General features: G+C 40.4%; 1 protein-coding gene across 6 annotated transcripts in view; it reads right to left on the bottom strand.

The window, feature by feature from the left end:
* The window catches only part of PRDM2 (PR/SET domain 2), a 117888-nt gene that overhangs the window by 39918 nt on the left and 56503 nt on the right, over positions 1-21467 (bottom strand). For 4 of the 6 annotated variants that reach the window (XM_057544706.1, XM_057544697.1, XM_057544700.1 and 1 more), the window contains one exon: positions 3236-3346. In XM_057544706.1, the coding sequence (XP_057400689.1) occupies positions 3236-3346 (111 nt within the window). Of the gene's footprint in view, positions 1-3235; positions 3347-7276; positions 7335-9286; positions 9348-21467 lie in introns of all 6 variants that reach the window. The other 2 variants (XM_057544714.1, XM_057544721.1) reach the window with 2 other exon arrangements.

Below are 21467 nucleotides of genomic sequence, written 5' to 3'. Positions count from 1 at the left end.
GCGTTTGTGTGTGTTGGGGGGAAACTAGAGTTTACTCTGGATGTGCTGAAGTTTCAGGTACCTCATAAATATCCAAGTAAAGATATTAAGTAGTTATATATGACTCACGGTCGAAAAGAGGCTAAGCCTAGAAATGGCTAAGTCCTCAGACTAGAAATGGCACTTGGAGCATGGGTCTGGACGAGGTCACTTGGAGAGCGAATGCAGACAGAAGAGGGGGGATGGCTGTATCCCCCAGATGACTCCAGTACCCAGGGTTCAGAGGAATGGCCAGGGAGGTATCTGGAGAGCCAAGAGAGTGGCAGCCCTTAAACTAAGGAGGGAGTGATCAGCTGTGTCCAGAACTGCTAATGGGCTGGGTAAGATGGGAATGAGAATTGAACATTCCATTTGCTACGGTGGAGGTGTGGTAATGGTGACAACAACAGTTTTGGTGGAGTAGTGGGGGCAAAGGCCTAAAGGAGTTCAGAAGAGAACACAAGGAAGGAGAGACAGGGAGACTATAAGCAACTCTCTCAAGTTCAGCTGTAAAGGAAAGCAGAAAAATGGGGGTAGCGGCTAGAAGGAAACACAGGGACAGCAAGGGCCTCTGAGACAGGCGCTGTTATAGAGCATTTAATGCTGATGGGGATGGCCCACGATGCTGCTTTCTCTACAGGACCACCTAACTCTCTGTTGAATTACACCCCTTTTACTGCAGATACCTGAAGAGTTAAGAATGGGTCTGTAGAAGAAGCAGAGCTACTCTGACTTCTCCTGGTTCTATTAACTGGCTCTCCCCCTATTCACTGGACAAGTATTTACTGTACATCAGTACTAGGTGAATAAGGCCACCAAGATCCTTATCCTTATAGAGCTCCACTTTAACAGGAGCGAGGCAAGCAGGCAACACTACTACAATGAATTAATGGTCAAGCTTATGGAAGTACACGGTTAACAAGGCACAGGACAGAAGCCCACGGGAGGAACATCCAGTGGCTTGGTTAATTGTTCAGGGGAGGCTTCTTAGAGAAAGTACTAAGCAGGAAGAACCTGAAGGACAAGAAGAGGAAAATCAAGCAGGAGCAATCAAAACATGCAGCTCACTGTAAATCAGTGTGGACTTAGCTGGAGGCAATGGGGAGCCATTAAGATATTTTACAGCAGGAGAGTGCCAGTTGGGAGATTTGGCTGCAGTGTGTATTAAGGGGTTGGGAAGAGGCAGAAAACCAATACTGATGCAGTGGCATTAGAAGGGAGAGGTTGGCTACCTACACTGAGAGATGGAAACGGAAAGAAGCAGAAGAGGCAGAAAAAAAAGCGGTCAGATCATGGAGATACGCTACCAGAGTCCTGTAAACAAACTTGGTGACTGCCTGGATACAGGGGACAAGGAAGGGTTTTAAAAGTCCACCTTTTCAAACCCTGCACATGCAAGGTATTACTATAAGCTCAATGATTCCGTCCTAGTCCTCCTGCTGTTTCCTAGGAATATCGGTCTTCCTTTTTCCCCATCTACCACTACATCCACTAGCAATAAGGTTTCTGCCTCTAAATGGACACCAGCCTTCTTTCCTCCAGACATATTTCTTAAATTGCATGAGTTTTCCACAAACTGGGAAACCAGTCATTTGATGGTAGTAATGTATTTCAAATTAGGAGCTAACTCCCTTTCCAAATACATTTTCAACAAAGACCCAGCACATTGCTAAAAAAAATCAAAATGAGACAAAAGAAATGAAAATAACATCTCTAGGGCTCAAAAATGTCTTTATACAGTTCATTTTTAGCCAAAATCCATGGCTTCTTTTAATGGAAATATTTTTTCTATGATTGGTAAACAATCCCAGATTTAAAACTGCCCAAAGTAATATGAACCAAAATGTGCACGGCTCTATGAACCAAAGTGTGTCCACACTCGAGGTCTGGTGAGTTTTAAACATAAAGGATGGTTTGGGAAACACAAGGAAGAGTCTGAACTGCCTGCTCAGTATAGAGACTACCTTCTGAGGACCAAACGGAACATGCAGCAGAAGCTGACAGCCACAACGTAGAGAACCAATCAAATACTGACCAGCTGTACCACAAGCAAGCAAAACATTAAGTATCTTTTTTTCACAGGACCTGATGTTATATCAGGAAAAAATTACTGTTCTGAATTATTGAATGGGAGACGGGACTGTTGGATTGTTTTTTAATTCTGCCACTAATAGGTAGTAAGGTTCTTTAGTATTTTTGCTATTGTCCAAACAAACGTCTTAGCAAACCTGCTATCAGCAGGCAGAACTTTTTTTTTTATAGGTAGGGCTCTGGGAAATAAATTTGTCTATTTCTTGCTTCGTAAGATGCCACAGAAAATTACAATCCTTTACGAATGTCATCCCCACAAACAGTGCTAATAAAATGATTATAAAAGGCATCCACAATATTTTGTTGGTTTTTTTTTTTCTGCAAATGTTTTTTGAAAGAGTCACAGCCTGTATTTTGAAATCTGCCTGTTTGGGTCACTATGAACTCTTGAGCAAGCCCGGTCTGTTGCATGAATTTGCCACATAACAAATTAAGACACACACCGCCCCCTTCACTTCTACTGGCAAGAGTCTCGACATGGTGTCTCAACGGCACCGGCACAGGGCAATCTGCCTTCCCAAGTAACATTCAATCCCCGTCTCTGGGAATTCTTACATCGTGGAGGGCCTAGAATATTAATTCTCAGAAGGGGCTCTAAGGAAGAAAATTTTGTGGGGAGAAACATGAAGAGATAAAGTAGGAATTTAAATTCTAAGAACAAAGACAGAAACTTTTCATTCTGATATATAAAATCAAAGGTGCTTGATATGTTTTAGTGAGTTTTTAATTGAAGTAAAAAAAAACAGAAAGAAAAGTATAGCAAGGTGAGGCGTCTACACAGTAAATACACTGGTGTGCTCATCCCAAACCAGCGACGGACTAGTTCTGGCACCCCAGAAGCCCCCCTTCTGTCCCTGCCAGTAAATACAATCACACAGGATGTTTCACTTTATTTTAACCAGGGAATAACTTCATTCTTCACAAGGAAGGTTTTCAATGATTTTTTTGAAGGGGAGGTTAGACGTGTAAGGCTCAACTTCCCACATTAAATTCAGGCGACCTTTTTGCTGTTTAACCGTTTATGGTTCTTGGATGATTCTCAGAAGGGCATTCCAAGGAGATACAAAGTCAGAGTAACTGGTGGCAATGTATACCCGAATCATACAGGTCCAATACCCAGGCTTACCTTCCACAGAATCTCTCATATTTGCAGAGGTGGAATCTGGCTCACTTGTCTTCAGCTGTATGTCTTCAGTTTTGCTTGCTTTGTTTTTATTTTCTTGGGATTTTTTCTTCCCTGAAACACAATATTTATTTATTTGTTTTGTTCGTTCAGTCACTCATTATTATCCTGAATTCTTGGAGACAATTACTAATTCAAACACAGCAAACTGTATATTTCTAGGCAATTATCAACTCAGATTCCTGAAGAAAGAATATGAATACTTTTAAGTCATGTCAAAGAAAAGAAACCCATAAATCCTATATTTTTGAGAATCTTGAGTAACAGTTCCCCTCCTAGCTATAACCAAACTAATATGTAATATACTCTAAAAAAGTTAACAACACTGATGTAAAAGGAAAATTAGATAAGAGCACTGATTTCAATGCCACACAAATAATAGGAACTGGCAGAAGTCTAGATATTTGTAAGAAGCACATTAGAGAAAAGTAACATGTTATAACTTGGGGCCCTTTTAGTTAAGACATTATCCAGACTTGTCAAAGTAAAGCAACAGAAGCAGAGACGTTGCTGAATGGCAAGGCATACTCCCATGCACCACAGCTCAAATACCAAATGCAGAGTAATTCTGGATAATTCACTGTCAGCCCGCATGGCACTCTGAGGGTCCCAGGTCCAGCACAATTCAGCATTTCATTAACAACTCGCAGAATGGAAGTCAGGAAACACTAACTGCATTCCAAGTGACAACACAGTTCGGAAGATGAGACTGAAATGCAACACGTATCTGACGAGCTGGAACAATGAACTAAAGTCACCGAGATATCCAACATGGAAGGACAATTCTTCTCTGTGGAAGTGCTAATACTGGAGGTTTGGAAGCTCAGTCTCTTTGGGATTTAGTCAGAACCTGTGACCTTGTTCCATTTTTTCCATTCTACGTTTCTTACTCCTGGTGGCTTTTGGTTTTCAGTTTCAGATTCAGAATAAGTCCCTTTCCATCTCCCCAAACCTTCCTTCTCTTTCTGCAACGCTCTCCCCAGCCAGGCCCCAAATAGCTCCCGGAGCTGTCCTTTCCCTTTCAGAACAAGCCTCCTGACACCTTTATCTCTGGTCTAGTAAAACGACAAACTAGAAACCACTCAGAGCTTCTGGAAAACGGTATTCTCCTTAACAGATAATCACCAGAGAGGAGAATAATTAACTAAAATACAGACAACAGATGAAAATGAGGTCAGAGACACAAAATATCACCACTGCAAAGATCAGGATTAAAAACAGAAACATCAATTACAATACAAAGCAAATACTAACCCTAAAAAACATCCCCAGATTTTGATAAATATTTGAGATGCAAACAAGAAAAAAGAAGTATAAAATACTTAATAATCAGCCATTTAATTTGTTAGTCTTAAAAAACAAATTCTAAAATACCATTTTAAATCCCTAATTCTTCAGCCTGTAAAAAAAAAAAAACAAAGCTGTTCTTTGCAATTATATAAAACCTTCACTCAAATTCCTGATAACAACACACCAATCCGTTCACTTCTAAAGGCAGCTTAAGTGGAACCCAGGACACAAGCATATACTTCACTGGAACCCACACTCTGGTGGAAACAGAAGCGGAGAGTCTGCCTGGAGATGGCCCATTCAAGTCTCCAGGTGGAAGGGTTATAAACCAATCCCCTCTGCAAGGGGCAAGGACACGAATACACCTTTTCATATTGTAAGAAGTAACCTCCTCTTTCAAGTCTTTCTCCCTTTGTCAACTTCATAGCACTTAGCCTAAATCTGATGATGACACAGGCTCTTGAAAAATACAGCTGTGTTTTAAGGGAATTTGGATTGAACCAGTTTTCTTATCCTCATTATGATATATGCCCTTCCTTGTCTGTGATGCCCGGCCCATATCAGACTACTGGTAGCAAACGATGCAGATATAAATGATGACCTGGCTATTTTTTAAATTTTTTTTTTTTATTTAATTTATTTTTGGCTGTGTTGGGTCTTCGTTTCTGTGCGAGGGCTTTCTCTAGTTGCGGCAGGCGGGGGCCACCCACTCTTCATCGCGGTGCGCGGGCCTCTCACTATCGCGGCCTCTCGTTGCAGAGCACAGGCTCCAGACGCGCAGGCTCAGTAGTTGTGGCTCACGGGCCCAGTTGCTCCGCAGCATGTGGGATCTTCCCAGACCAGGGCTCGAACCCGTGTCCCCTGCATTGGCAGGCAGATTCTCAACCACTGCGCCACCAGGGAAGCCCGATGACCTGGCTATTAACATAATTGCTCTAGTAAGTGCAGTTCATGTCTGATGAGGGTCACATGAAGGGCTCCTAGTGCCACAGACACCTGATTCAAAAGTTATATTCAGACAGTTTTTTCCCTGGATCAAAACCCCCTAATTTTTATATCAGTACCACCTCATGTACCCCAAACAGGGCAAAAGAATGTGACCCTTTTCTTTTTTTTAACTAACCTCTTACCTTCTACTTTGTACAGGTATAAACTTTCGAAATAAGTAAAACTGGAGGTGTAAACCCTACCTCTTACGCATAAACCTTACATACATTTTTTTTTTAAGTCACACTGTAAAATATAATAGAAAAACAGATGTCAATTTGTTGTAATACAATCCCTTGCAAAAGCAATTCAAAACATTTCCTGAAACCTATCAAGTGCTATATGAAGCTAGTAGCAGGTTGTACAAAAAAAGTAAACTGGCCTATATGTATAAATAGACTATTAAATAAGTAAAATTTCTAGATTTACATAAAGCAAAGCACAACTTTAACAGTACCATTCATTAATATGTACTAAGAATGAAATCATATAACTAAAAGGTAAAAGTGCTATTTTTAGTTTTATTCCCTACATAAAAGAATATTAGAACACCTAGCTGATACTGAATGTCAAATGTCTTATTTTTGGACTCTCCAAACCTCATCAGTGAGAAGCTGCACCATCCTCAGATCCCCCCACCCCCTTGCCACCCCTGGTATCCTTTTTAAAAACCAGGACCAGGAAAGCCTGATCTGCCCTGGGAAGAGACACCACTTGAGGTAGGGACATGTGCATTCTACTCAGAGGACAAACGAGTACCCACCACAGGCTGCTACGAGCGTCTCGACCACAGCACGACTGACATTTGGGGAGATCACTCTCTGCTGTGGGGCTGTCTGAAGCATGAGAGGACGTTCAGAAGCATCACTGACCCCCACCCCCTAGGTGCCAATAGCATGCCCCTCCTTCTATCTGTGACAAGCAAAAAAGTCTCCAGACATGGCCCAAGTCTCACCCGAAAGGAGGGAGGGGTTGTCTCTCTACATTAAGAACCACTGGGCTAAACCAGCATGGGGCTCCACAGTCTACGTTATTTATAAAAATTTTTTAAGTATTCGAGTAACATTAATAAACCAATTCTAAAAACTAAGAAATGGAACAATTAAATTTACCTCCTGAGTGCCTTTGGTGAACAGTGATAGACTTAGTTTACGATGAAAATGAGTCTATCATGAATCTAATCATTACTCATTCATGGAATTGAGATTATCTGATACATAAAGTGATTTTCTCAATCTTTATCAGAATCATCTAATACCTGAATTACTTCCCATTAGGACCGTAGACTAGAGATGAAGGGGCTACTGAAGTCACCTGTCCTACCTGCTATTTTTTCTGAGAGAAACTGAAGACCAGGGTCCCAAGGGGACTAATCAATCTACGACAGAAGTCTGAACCCGGGTACCCTGACTCACACTTAGGTATGCCTAGTGTCACTCACAAAGCCAAATATTGTAATAACACCTGGTGGCACCTGCTATATTCCCTTAAATCAATACGTTTCTCCCCCTGATACTTGGTTTTTGTTCTATATGCAATCAAATTAAAAGAAAACAAAAACAAAAACAACTTATAACCAAAAACAACCTGTAAGGACTTTTACAAAGGGAGGGAGATGTGTTAGTTCCTGTCTGTGAGGCAGGAGGTGCCTGGAGAACTGGTCCGGCAGAGCCGCTGGGAGCCTGGTAAGTACACGTGTGCACTTACCCTCAGGTTCCTGAAGGGTCCTACATAGAGGCTCTGCCAGCTGCGTGCTCCAGTTGGTCTAAACAAGAAAGATACAGGAATGAAACACAAGGAAAGTGGAATGCAGACAATGACGAAGAACATAATGCAGGACAGGACAAAACTTCATGTATACAAGGAAAAGAAATACACACATAAAGATAAAGAAAACTGAATGAAACAGAAGGAAAACAGCAGTTATCCACTGCATCAAGGTTCTCCCCCCACCACCCTCCCCCAAATAATAATCTTTGGTTCTTAGTTGGGGATCGGATGTGGTATACTTACTCTCAGGCCTATCCCATGCCCATGTTGTAAAACTGATGCCCTTATCAGCCCTTACTGATGCCCTTAGGTGCCATTCCGCTAGACAGCCTGAAAGTCCCAATCCATGCCTCTCATTTCACATACACGCCCAAGGACCACAGACATGAAGTCATCTGCCAGAGGTCACACAACTAAATTATCTCTAGAGGAGTCAGAATTAAAACCCAAGGACTACGATACCAAAAGTGCTCTACGACATTCAATTCTTAAGAACAATAATGCATAATATAAACATTCTTTACAAAGCACTTTATATCCATTATTTCACTTGTTTTCAACAGCAAATGAAAGAAAAGTGATATAAAGACTTACACTACACCTTTATAGAAAAGGAATGATCAAATTGCAATGGAGATTTTTTCCAGTTCAATTTTATCTTATGCCAGAAGCAAGTTATCAGTCAACAGCAAGGAACCCCAATCTGAGCAAATATGTTAAATATTATCAATAAAATTGGATTTTCTAGAGAAATAGCTACCATATAGAGAAATCCGACAGCCACAATGACTACATTTTAAAGACAACATGTGGCATTATGCTGCTGGTGCCTGCAATGCAAGGTGCAAAACCAAAACTGCCTAAAGCATCACATGAATAATTTAAGTTCCGGACTATCTTCTACTCTTCTGATGAGCTAGACAGACACCAGGAAATTCTAAAGAATAATGTTTCAGTTAAAAATGTTCAGGCATCAGAGAGAATGCAAAATTCTAGAAGGCCTGCTCAAGTTACATTAAAAATTCATCACAACAGTGAAGGCTCATGCATTTGGTGATTGAAATGAATTAAATTTAGAACCATATGTAACTCTACGTGCACTGCCTGCCTCCTCACTGGGGAGCTGCCCAACTCTGAAGCTTAAAATCAGAATTCAGCATCAGTGCACCGAAGCAGGTCCAGCCCATCTTTGTCTGGGGAGCTTACCATCTTACTCAGACGCACAGATGATTCCAAACCAGGCAAGACCCACAATCACACCATGAAAGGTCATCAAGGAAATGGGCTGAACTGAACAGGGACCAACGCTGACCCCCCCCAGAGGGTGGGTGTGCCTGCTGCCTCCAGTTCCTCACTCACTCAGCCCTTCATCCCTGCAACGGAACTTTCATCCTCTTTACCCTACCGGAACTCCACTCGGACAGTTACCTCTGATCTTGTAATCACAAAACCCCAAATTTCTTTATCTGCCCCCAAGTCTCTCTTTGGCATTTGACAGTCTGATCAGTTTGATGGGCTTCACATCTTAAAATCCTTCTCCCGAGCCTTATGACATTACCATCTAGACTGTCCTCCTTCTGTGACCATTCTGTGGCAAAAATCTTTCTCTTCTTTCTATCTTGAAATGAGAGGCCCCCACATAGGAAATCTGAAGACTGGAAGCATGCTTTCACACAAGGTTGAAGAAAGGCTTAAACAAAGTATTCAGCTAAGCAGAGGATACAGATCTTAGAGATGAGAACAGACATAGAATAATGGAATTAATGGGCTGTATTAAAAGGTTAAGAGAGAGAAGAACCCTAAGATTTGGAGTAGAAAGAGCCTTGAAGATGGTTTAACCAAACTTCACAAACACACTTCTCTGAGCTTTCTCTCATTACAAGAACTGCCTAAAATCTCACAGCAAGTTTGTAGTAAAACTGGGACTTTTATTCCCATCCAACTCACCATTCTATCCACCGTGTTCTAACAGCCTTGTTAGTGACACTTTGTGGGTTCCAATTTCACCCTTGAAAAGAATTAACAGTGCCATTTGCATTTCAGGCAAGTTTGAGAAATTCATCATGAACATACAAAGTCATTATGCATCTTTTTCAATTTCTGAAAGGCAAGGGAGTGGTTTTCATGACAGCAGGCCCAAAACAAAATGAAAAGCTTAACTGGGGAAAAAGCATAAAGTTCATGTTAAATGACTTCTTTATAGGATTAAGAAAAAACCCCACAAACAAACAAGATCTCTAGCAGATCAGGTAGTAAAGGGGAACCAATGGACAACAGCAAAACTGTTAGCTGAAAGAATGGCCAAAATGATGCTGTGTGAGCTCCCTGAGGGTGGTCAGAGTTAGACCTCAGCACTGTTTCACATCTGGCAGTGGTAACATTCTGCACTGGGTGTGATGAGTAGAGAGAAGAGAAGCTGGAAACAGATATACAAAACTAGGTTTTCCACAAAGAATTACAGGTCATTTCAATAATCTTCATTTTTTTTTTTTTAGGCTGTGCCGCGCAGCACGTGGGATCTCAGTTCCCCGACCAGGGATCGAACCCGTGCCCCCTGCAGTGGAAGCACGGAGTCTCAACCACTGGATCACCAGGGGAGTCCTTTCACGTATTCTTTAAAGAAAAAAAAAAAAAAAGATACTGAGTTTACTACCCCGGAAGTCATCAGAAGAAAACCTGTGGCAGCAGGCCCGACGTGAGAAACTGCAACCAGAAAGGCTTCCCTGTGTAAAGGTTGACAATGTCACCGCACACGCAAGAACGTGTTTATCAGATGATCAGAAGTGGCCGCTACAACTGGCCAAGGTGAGACCAGTGGGTAAACAAACCACTTGTGGCCTTAGCCCCATCAGTCCACTGTGTTTCAAAGAGAGAAATTTAAAGCAGTAAGATGCTGCAACAGTTGGTTTTTACAAAAGTGATATGCTATACATTTTCTACAGATTTCTTTCACACAGAAAATAACCTTGAAATGGACCTGGTAGTAAAAAATTCTGTTACGCTGCTTGGGCAAAATTTCAAATCTTTTTCTGTAGTTAAACGCCTCACCAAGAGCTGTCTGCAATCCTGGAGGCAAATTATAAAAATAAAACCTCTCTGGTTTTAAGTTGCTCATGGTATTAAAACAGGACTCTAGGCTTTGCTTCAACAGAAACAATGGAACAAAGTTCTGGATTTTTCAGCGCTGCAGATCACAGTATAAATTCCTGGAATGCCTGCAGCCCGAGCGAGGGATTGGGGGGGGGGGGCGGAGCGGGGCACAGTCTTTGCTGCTGTGGAGGCTCTGGCTCCCCGCCTCTTCCAAATGTCAGGCTGATGGAAGAACAGGGAAGATCACATCTGAAGGGAGCTTTTAATTTCTTTTTGAAAAAAAGGCTTTTAGTGGCTTTGACTGAATAATTCCAAACACTAGAAATGGTTCCCCAAATAAACTTCAGTAAATTCAAATTAAGAAAGCTTTAAATTTCCTTACACTCTTGGGAACCTCAAAAAGTCTTGTGGCATAAACAAAATGTTAGAGACTAATTAAATACCTCTGAAACTTAAACAAGCTGCTAGCCTGTTCTGTTTTACAATCATTTTAATTTCTCAAGTTCTTCTCATGGATTTTCAGTAGCCTTTATTTTACAGGAAAAAAAAAATGTATCTAAAGTCTGAAAACCTTACATATAAAAAGTGAATTGGCAACTGCAAAGTAAAGAACTTAATTCAAAGTTCAGGTGTCAGTCCCCTGTGGCCAAACAAATCAGGCCTGGGAGCTGTGCAAGGAGGTGGTGTGTTACAAGTGCCTGCAACCCTGAAACAGAGGGGAGAGCCACACCCTCGAGAATTGGTCAGTCTCAGCAAAAGGAAAGTCTATTTTCTCCTCCCAAAGCCCGTGATAAGTTTTACAATGCTACATCCTGATGAATTAATTACAAAACTTAGTTTAAAAATACTTTCAGGAAGTAAAATCTAGATATAAATCTGAGTTAACACAATTGCAACATGTAAAATTCATCCTTTACATTTGTATACAGAAATGCCCACAGGAACAATGGTCAAGCCATGTCACCAATTAATAAAATCAGGCTAAAATTTATCCACAGATGTAAACCAAAAGGACCTGCATTAAGATGGCAGGTGGCTCCTGGTGACAAGATTATTGATGAGGGTATGATACCTGTTTCTCCATCTGTTTGTATTTTCTAATTTTTCTAGATGAACATTTGGTTACATGCTGCAAAAAATAAACGATTTTTTTTAAAGAAATACCTACAAAATCAAAATTAATGAGACAAGAGAAAACGTTTCTTTTGGTTGAGATTAACGTATGCAATTTTACATCAGTACAATTTGGAAAAGGCCTCAACTTTCCTCAGCAAAAAGTACTGAAGTGTTTCTCTTTTCCATCTCCTACCTGTACACCACAGCATAGTGTCCAGAATGCACTCTCCCCAGAAACACCAAATCCACCAACAGAGATACAGTGACATTTGGGATTTAAAATACATTTGACCCTTGAACAGCGCAGGGGTTCAGGACACTGACCCTCTACGAAGTCGAAAATTTGTGTATAACTTGTAGTCAGCCCCCCATATACACGGTTCCTCCCTAGCTGGGTTTCTGCATCCTTGGATTCAACCAACCTCAGATCACTGAGTGCTGTACTATTCATTATTGAAAAAAATATGCATATAAGTGGAACCCTGTAGTTCAAACCCGTGTTGTTCAGGGTCAACTGTATTCATGACAGACATTACTAAATAGCCCTAACTGCTTAAGCATTCACATTACCACTGTGAGCCTTTTGCTATATATCCTTCAATTCTCTTTGCCATGCACCACATTACTTCAAACAAAAAATTGATTTGTCTCCTCCTTTTGAAAAGCCACACACCCCCTATTCTTTTTCTTGTTTCAATGTATTTGGTTATCATACCCATAATTATTTAAGTGAAAAATCTAATTTAAACAATCACCCTGAGTACCTCCCAGGTACAAGCTGAGGGTCAATGTCTTGGCAGTCAACTATGATAATCATGAGAGTCTTGCTCACTAGCTTTTATTTTGCTTCTCCTAAAATGTAAAAATTTGGCAATGGCATTTGAATATGACACATTTTGGTAGAGGTTTAAGCAATTCATTTATAAACACAGAAGAATTTATAGCTACTACACTACCAGATCACTGGGATCTACCATGAAATGAGACGCTTTTATTCCAATATAATTTTTAAGACTCTTCATCACTATTGCTAAATGAGCTCGTTCCCTTCCGTTCAAGACCTCAACTGTCCTCCAGCCCCTTTCACGCCTGCAGATGTGCCTCCATCAGAGCGTACGAAATGACACATCTCTGCTCCCATCGGAAAAGAGGCTGGAACTCTCCAGGGCTTAGGCATGCACCCGGGGTAGCACAAGTTCACCCCTCTGACAAACTCAAAACTGCCGAGGTTGTCTTTCAGATTCAAGAAGCAGAGAAGGAACTAAAATGTATTCTCTTCACAAAGCAATTACTTTTTAAAATCACAAGTTACATATAAATTCAATTCCAGATTTTCTCTCTTACAGACCTCCACCTGAAAGCAAAACCCTACTAGCCTACTTAACAACTCGTCTCACCCTCACATGTATTAGCCTATGTCAGACTACTATTAAACTTTACCCCAAGCTCATTATTCTTGCTAGATAAAAAAAATTTTTCTGCTACATACTTTGTGAAGTTTCTGAAATAACAGTGAAGTAGAAGTATTTTTGATCATTTTCTTGGGTGCTTATTACCTACAAGGCACTTTGTTAAGAGCCCTAAGGGAACACATATATATTACTCAAAGATGTCTGCCCCAAAGATACTTAAAATGGAAGTTATACATCTAACTTTGTGAAAAGCAATCCCCTTTGCAAAAAAGGCCCTACTAATGTCAACAAGAAGCAAATCTTGAGTGGAAAAAAATGTTCCAGAAAATGTGTATTTCATTAAAAATAGAAGGGAATGAAGGAGGGAGGAAGCTGGCAGGAAGGATGGGGAGGGTGGGGGGGGGTGCGAAGAGGGGGACAGCGGGAGAGGGGGAGAGAGACAGAGAGAGAGAGAGATTGGGGGCGGGGTGATGTAAATACCATCCAGCCAGGTACAGTGAGGAGGCTCAGGGAATTGCTAAGAACCAAGCTACAAGCCACAGCCCTCCCTTGGTAGGAACACAGCCACGGGGCTCCAGCTCTGCTAACAGGCTCCAGCACTGAGATCACAGCCTTTTAGAAACACTACATCTTACTCCGTGCCGCTCTCGTAGGATTATCCCACAGGGTCCCGAGTGGATGCTGCTTCTCTCTTTTGCCAGCGTAGAGGTAAAATAATGCCCTCAGGCAACAAAGATGTCCAGGAGGAAGAGCTCACAAAAGGATGAGGATTTGAAACACAGCTGCCTCCTAGGCCAGTGTCCACGCTGGGAGAAGGGGTCTCACTCTCAATCCAGTCACTCATTTCACCTGCCCCCAAGGTTCCTGTGTCACCAACGTCACACATCTTCCCTGCAAAGAGCTGACCCCAACTAAAGTGAGACTCGGACTGGGCTCTCCCCCGTCTCCCTCCCTGGTGTTGGGGTGGCATTCTGAATAAAATAGGTCCCCAAAGGACAACAGCCCACAAAACGGAAATTCACAGAACTGAAATTATATTGCTCAGCCATGGGCCAAGACATGATTAAGGAGAAGTAATCCTGGTTCAGAGCAGAGGGGAACTAACTATGATACACACTGGTGATAACTACCTGATACTGTCCTAGGGAAGGGAACCTGAGATAATGTGCACAAAGAACTAACTTTGCACAGTGGCTGACACAGACTCAATAATGGAATCAACTGTACGGATTATGCACAGTAGATTCTACTAAACAAATTACAGAAATCCCACGCCTACAAGTCTAAATTGTCAGCATATGTTCCTTCTTATGAAGACAATGACATTCTGCTTCCCTAACAAATCCGAATTCATCCATTTGTTTTACTCCTTTGTTCTACATCGATTCACAGGATCCCACCCAGATATCATTACAGAAATGTACAAGTCCAATGAGGACAGACGTTTAATTGAGATAAGAGAGAATTATGTCAAACACTCACTAACATCTCTATTAATATATATAAATGCTCTAACAGCAGAAGTTGCGAGTATACGTCAATTTTTAAAGTCTGTAACGCACTGATTTTATTGCTTCTAAAGAACACTCTGTGCTTAATTTTTTAAATTAAGCATACTAGTTCACCTTACTGGTTCCTAATCTTTTCGGGAAGGAATCTTAGACCTCTTTGAAAATCAGATAGCACCTAAGGCTCCTCTCCCCACACAGTCACGAAGAGCCGTAAACACATCATCTGGGGCTCAAGGATACCTGTGTTACTATGAAGTCAAGTTGTGAGTTCATGTAAATATGCATCTTGACAGGAGTACTCCTGTGTGACCCTGAAAAAGAACCCCGACTCCTCAGACTGCTCAATAAAAATACTACACAGATAATCAGGACATTTAGTAAGTATAATACATAATAAATAAATCTGACATTGTCAACTTAAATAGTAACTTCTCCTAAGAGAATGGCTCTTTCCCACTTTAGTTTTTCCCTGAATTCATATCCAGAAAGATGTAAAATGACAAGATTTCCTGATCTGTCATAAACAGCACTGAAATAGCTCCCACACAGTTACCTTCAAGGATGTCTGATAATTTACTATCTAAGAAAATGTATCCAAAATTCATCCAAAATCTCACCTGCATAAAATTTCGTTGTAACAGTAGAGTCACGAGTGATTTGGATCACATAAAGGTAACACAGAGAAACCGGAAGATAGTAAGCCCTTCATTTGGGCAGCAAGCAAATAGCGAAACGTTTACTTCCGCCTATGCAATAAATCAAATTCCAAGAGTTCTCTAATCCACCAACCTGTGTGACCACAGGTGTCCTAGTTGGGGTAACTAGTGAAGCAAGACAGCTTTTAAGATAGAAGCAGATCTCCAGCAACTGAGGAATTCTCTAGTGTCCCGATGTGTATCTAGTTACAGATCCAAAGAGGCTCTTTACTCTTACCTAATTTGTAATCTATACTTAATTCATTCCATGTTGCCAAAGCAAAATATATGGATTTTTTAAAGAAGATATTGAAACTGTTCATTTCTTTGTTTTTTTTTAAATCCAGAAGTGCCACGATAGGCCAAAGAATAGGCAGAGTTACCACAGAGCTGATTTTGCCGGCGGCCACCAATTACAACGAAGTGGACCAAGGTCGGTGAGCCACACATGCTCCTGTGAGGCTCTCGCCTAATGCTCACGGCAACCCTACACTGTAGGGGTTACCCTCATTTTACAGACAGGTAAACTGAAGATCAAAACGTGCAGAGTAATCCATCCAAAGTCACATGCCGTTAACTGGTGGAGCTAGGATTTGGATCTGGCCTTGTTAACTCCAAGGCTATGTTCTAGCATGCCACAATGAAATCCACATCTCCCAGCACTCAAAGGTTTAGCTGGGTCAGCAATTTTTCCCTTCTCTCCTCCCCTCAACATACACACATCAGGCTCGTTTAAACAAGGTATCATTTGCGAGGTACTGATCCAGTTGTATTTAATACAGAAGCAACAGTGAAGCCTGAGCAACATACTTAATGTGCTTTAACACAGGAAGAAGTTGGAGGGGAACCTAACAGTCATTTACTATGAAAACAAAGTTTACCAATTCCAGGTACTTTTTGACAATTGCCCATGAGATTTAGAAGACTCCACCTCTCTAAAACTGAAAGGGGTCAGAAATAGTGTTAGTTAAGGGTCACTTTTTCTTGAGTCAATACTTTCCACGCTCTGATTCAACCATGAATTTAATTTGCTTTAGCATACAGACAGTAATTTATTTTCCAGCCAATTCCTGAATTTATAATTTTGATGGAATCAAAACCACAAATAGGGCTTCCCTGGTGGCGCAGTGGTTGAGAGTCCGCCTGCCAATGCAGCGGACACGGGTTCGAGCCCTGGTCTGGGAAGATCCCACATGCCACGGAGCAACTGGGCCCGTGAGCCACAACTACTGAGCCTGCGCCTGCGCCTGCGCGCCTGGAGCCTGTGCTCCGCAACAAGAGAGGCCGCGACAGTGAGAGGCCCGCACATCGCGATGAAGCGTGGCCCCCACTTGCCGCAACTAGAGAAAGCCCTCGCACAGAAACGAAGACCCGACACAGCCAAAAATAAATAAATAATAAATAAATAAATTTTAAAAAATTACCTTTCTCTTTAAAAAAAAAAAAAAACCACAAATAGATGTTATTAAGCTTAACACTCAAATCTGATCTTGTTATCGAACACTCCTATGATCACACCTAGCAAGGAAAAGATACTTGATGAATAATATATTTAGCAACTAACAAAACTCCTAAAAGCAAGCAAATCTGTAATCTTAAACCCCTCGTTCAAAAATCCAACCAAGATTGAGACTACTGGTAATTATTCCTTTTTATCTGTTTGGATGACAGTGAGAGGGAAAACTGTAATTTCAACTCCAGAGTTAATCCTACAAAAATTACAATCCATATGTGTAAACAAACAAAGATCAAAACTGCAACTAACGAGCACTGTGCTGCCGGCAGCATAAATCTGGTCGAAATGAACACGGGTTTCTACTGATGCCAGCACTAACATCTTCACGGCGAAGGGACCAAGGCGGGAGGTGGAGCGCAGTGACCTCCCATTCCTCACAGGGACCTGAGACTTTCTGCTTTACTTCACAGAAAAACAGGTTCTGAAAACCTCATAGGTTAAAAACAAAAATACAGCCAACAGAACTAGAAAGGCATATTCTATACCTCAAACTGGCAAGAGAAGGAAAACTGAACCTAAGAAACCAAATGGTAGAAATATAACAGAAGGCACAGAAATTTCAGTGTTGCCCATTCTAAACTGTCCCACAACTTCAAACACCACACATAATTCTGTTTGTGGGTTCTAAACACGGGTGAACAAACCAGTTTGCCCTCATTTTTGTGGCATATGGTGGCTCAGGAAACCTACAAAAGACTGCACCAAGAGGTAGGATTATAAGTACAAGAGGAAAAGACTGTTTATCACTGTAGCTTTAATAGAAATAAGGGGGAAGAGGAATTTTAGCCTAAGTATTATTTACTGCTTTTCTTTTTAACCAAAGCAAAGGTAATCCTCTGCAGCTCTACATAACGGGTAACATACAGCTCTTTCATTAAGGGTGAGATTAGGTTTTGGTCATTCAGATACTGATTTAAACTAATAAGAGCATATAAAATTTAAAGTTCTGAAAGTATCAAAATAGCAAGGATTTCAGATGTCATAATCTTATCTTAGAAACTGGTATTTTTATATACACACACATACAATATCATTATTTTAACATTAGAATAAATCTCTTACCTCTGAAACTATTCAAATAGTCTTCGTAATATTAAAGTATATTAAATTTAATATATAACAATTAAAATAACTACACCATCATATAATGAAAACTTCTATCAAAAAATATTTTTAAATTTCAGAGTCATGACCACAAAAATGAGAAGAGGAAATAAATAGCTACAATAAGTGCTTCAGAATACTGAGGATTTTCTAGTCTCTTACCCATAATCCCTCAGGACTTTTTCTTAATATATGTGCCAAGTTTCAACCTTTTAAACAAAGTTACTTCCCGTTAATTTTCAGAGAAAATTTAAACAGAACAGAAAGAAAAATGCTTAAGAAATTTGAAAAATGAAAGCACAGATTACTAAGCAGCAGTTCCGTCCAGCCTACAGTGTGGGTAAGCGTGTTAAGGACTTAACTAAACCTTTAAGGAACAACTGAATAAAGAACTCTCAGTAAAAGTTTCAGGTGGAAAAAGCCGTATTACATTTTGTTACAAATCCAAGAAGTTTTAAGTTTTATACATGCACACATATTCTAAAGACTCTATTGTGGGATAAACACAATTAAGAATCACCCCTGCCCCACATGAGGAGAATTCAGGAGTGCACACAAACAGGTTAGGGCAACTCCTTTCTCATTCTTGTTTCCTTTCTTGCTTTTCCTCCAGAATGAGTCAAGTTGGTAGAATAGGAACAGCTTTCTCAGCAAACAAAACCTCTTAAGAAGCTACTGCTTCAAACAGTTCATGAATTCTTAAAGGAAAAGGTAAAAAAAATAAAAAGCCACGCCCCCATAAACATTTTGACAACACAAACAAAATCCCTATCTTTTGTTGGTGTCACATCATGAGAGTGAAGGAAACTAATAAGCATGATTTAACTCAATTATACCACAAACAAATCAGACTTACACTTAAAATCAGTTTCTAGATTTAATTTTTAGAGTGTATGTTAATTAAAACATGTTCACGAGCTATATTAACATTCAGCTTAAAAAAACTTTTAAAGTTATATTTTATTCAGTGGAAGAGTCAGTCATTCTCAACAAAAGAACCCTGGTGCAGAGGAGGACACAACATCAGCGGCTTCTTGAAATCGTCAATAACACAAAATGGAAGAACTCCACAATCCCAGACACAATCCCTCTGCCATCCACACTGCCGAGGGAGTTAGGCCAAGGCAATGTCTCACTCGGTTCCTGTGGTTTCCAAACGGATTTCAAAAATAATACACAACTTAAGAGAAATGAAATATTTATAAGAAGCTCAAACCAACAAATATGTCATTAAAAAAAAACCAAAACACTTAATAGACAAGAGCTGGAAAGGGATAAAAATCTAATCTGTTATTTTTTAAAAAAAACTATTTGAGGTGCTCAAAGGAATACAATAAATCTGTTTAATCCATAAACCCCAAAGCAAAAATAACTCAAGGCATTAGTTTTCACCATAACTTAGCTTTCCAATACCAAAGATTTCACTTAATCACACTGCCTTATTATTTAGGATTAAAGTGGGCAATTCTAAAGTGAGTAGTGAAAATTCATCTTGGCTAATTAGCAAAGCCGTATAAAACACTGCTACTTATTCAGTATAAGTGTCCTGCTTAGAAACATTACAAACAAAAACTAGATTTAGGCAATGTGGAGCCAAATAATGTAGTAGCTGGGCGAACCTGGGCAAATCACAGCAGCCCTCAAGCATCAGCGTCCTCATCCACAAAGGAGGAGAAGGAGTCCCTTCTTTGCAGGGCTACTGGGAGGATTCGCCATGACGTACATAGAGCACCAAGCGCAGTGCTAGGCACAAGACAGACGTGCTCAAGAAACGAGCAGCTGCCGTCACTGTCACCATCGACAGAACGCAGTTCATCACTTGATGACATGATGTGCGTCTAAGTGTCAAATCATGAGATGTGTCCCTATCAAAATACACTGTAATGAATGAATTCAGCCAAGAACTCTTGTAACGTCTGACACTGGTTCTATCTGAGCAGTAATAAAGAAAAACGGTTGCTTTCAACATTTATCTTCTTCACTTTGAGAAACAATAGTAATGTTTTCAAATAACTCCTGCTTCTCCAAGTCATTCAACTTCCTAAACTATGTCGACCAAGTTATTAACATTAATAAAAGCAACTGTCCTTGGCAGCATGCAGAATACAAGCAGGTAACGTGAATGCCGACAGGAGCACCATGTGAGCCTGTCTGAAGCTGCAACTCCTAGTTCCCCACACAACCTTTAACTGTTAAGAAACGTCTATTACTTTTTAACCAGCTTGAGGATATCCTGGGGGTATTTATCCAATTCCTCAGTTCTTCAGAGGCAACTTCAAATGTACAAGTATATACACTCTCCTCTCTGTCATTCTACTGTGAACATGGAAGTTCATGTATTGGGTTGGCCAAAAAATTCCTTCAGTTTTTGAGTAAAAATAAAAAACGACACATTTTTCATTTTCACCAAGAACTTTATTTGAGCAACGTATTCACTGTTCTGTTCCACTACCCTCTGCCATTTTTCAGGCAACTTCATAATTCCATCTTCCCAAAACTTCTTATCTTTTTGAGCAAAGAACTGTTCCAGGTGCCTTTTACAGTCTTCTAGGGAATTGAACATTTTTTCCATTAAGAGAATTTTGTAAAGACCAAAATGAATGGAAATCCGAAGGTGCAATGTCTGGTGAATATGACAGAGAAATCAGAACTTCCCAGGCCAAGCTTTTTTGCCTGGGCATCAAAGAAACATGCAGTCTTGCATTATCCTGATGGGAGATTATGCATTTTCTGTTGACTAATTCCGGATGCTTTTTGTCAAGTGCTGCTTTCAGTTGGTCTAACTGGGAGCAGTACTTGCCGGAATTAACCGTTTGGTTTTCCGGAAGGAGCTCATAATAGAGGACTCCCTTCCAATCCCACCATATACACCTTATATAACCTTCTTTGGATGAAGACCGGCCTTTGGTGCGGTTGGTGGTGGTGCATTTCACTTGCCCTACAATCTCTTCCGTTCCACATTATTGTACAGTATCCACTTTTCACCGCCTGTCACAATTTGTTTTAAGAATGCAACGTTTTCGTTATGTTTTAGTAGGGAATCACATGCAGAAATACAATCAAGAAGGTTTTTTCAAAATCCCACAAGGACTCAGAGGCAGAGAATATACAAATCAATTTTCACTGCAAAGTAAAGGAGCTGTTACAGTGGAGGATTACTGGACTGAATGTCAATATTATGACATAGTATGAGTGTGTTTCATGTTTGGTAATTGCAATCATTGTTGCTTTTCTTGTGGTCATCCATGTACAATGCTTGGTGTCAGTCTATTTATCTCTTGTAAAAATAAAAATACAGTGTGTGTGTGTGGGAAAAAAAAAAAAAAAAAAGAAGGTTTTTTCGCTTATCTTATGTGGAACCCAAACATCAAAGCGATTAACATAACCAAGCTGGTGCCAATGACCTTCAGCGCTTGACTTGGATGTTTTGAGTATGTCGGCTATTTCTCACGCGGCATAACGTTGATTCTTCTCAATTAATGTCTCGATTTGATCGCTATCAACTTCAACTGGTCTAGTGACTGTGGAGCATCGTCCAGCGAGAAATCTCCAGCACAAAACTTTGCAAACCACTTCTGACACATTTGATCAGTCACAGCACCTTCTCCATACACTGCACAAATCTTTTTTTTTTTTTTTTTTGCATTTAGGCTGCTTTTTAACCTTTCTTGAAATAATAAAGCA

Source organism: Balaenoptera acutorostrata, chromosome 1, assembly GCF_949987535.1.
Source record: "Balaenoptera acutorostrata chromosome 1, mBalAcu1.1, whole genome shotgun sequence".
Taxonomy (NCBI): domain Eukaryota; kingdom Metazoa; phylum Chordata; class Mammalia; order Artiodactyla; family Balaenopteridae; genus Balaenoptera; species Balaenoptera acutorostrata.
This window is presented reverse-complemented; position numbering and strand designations above follow the sequence as displayed.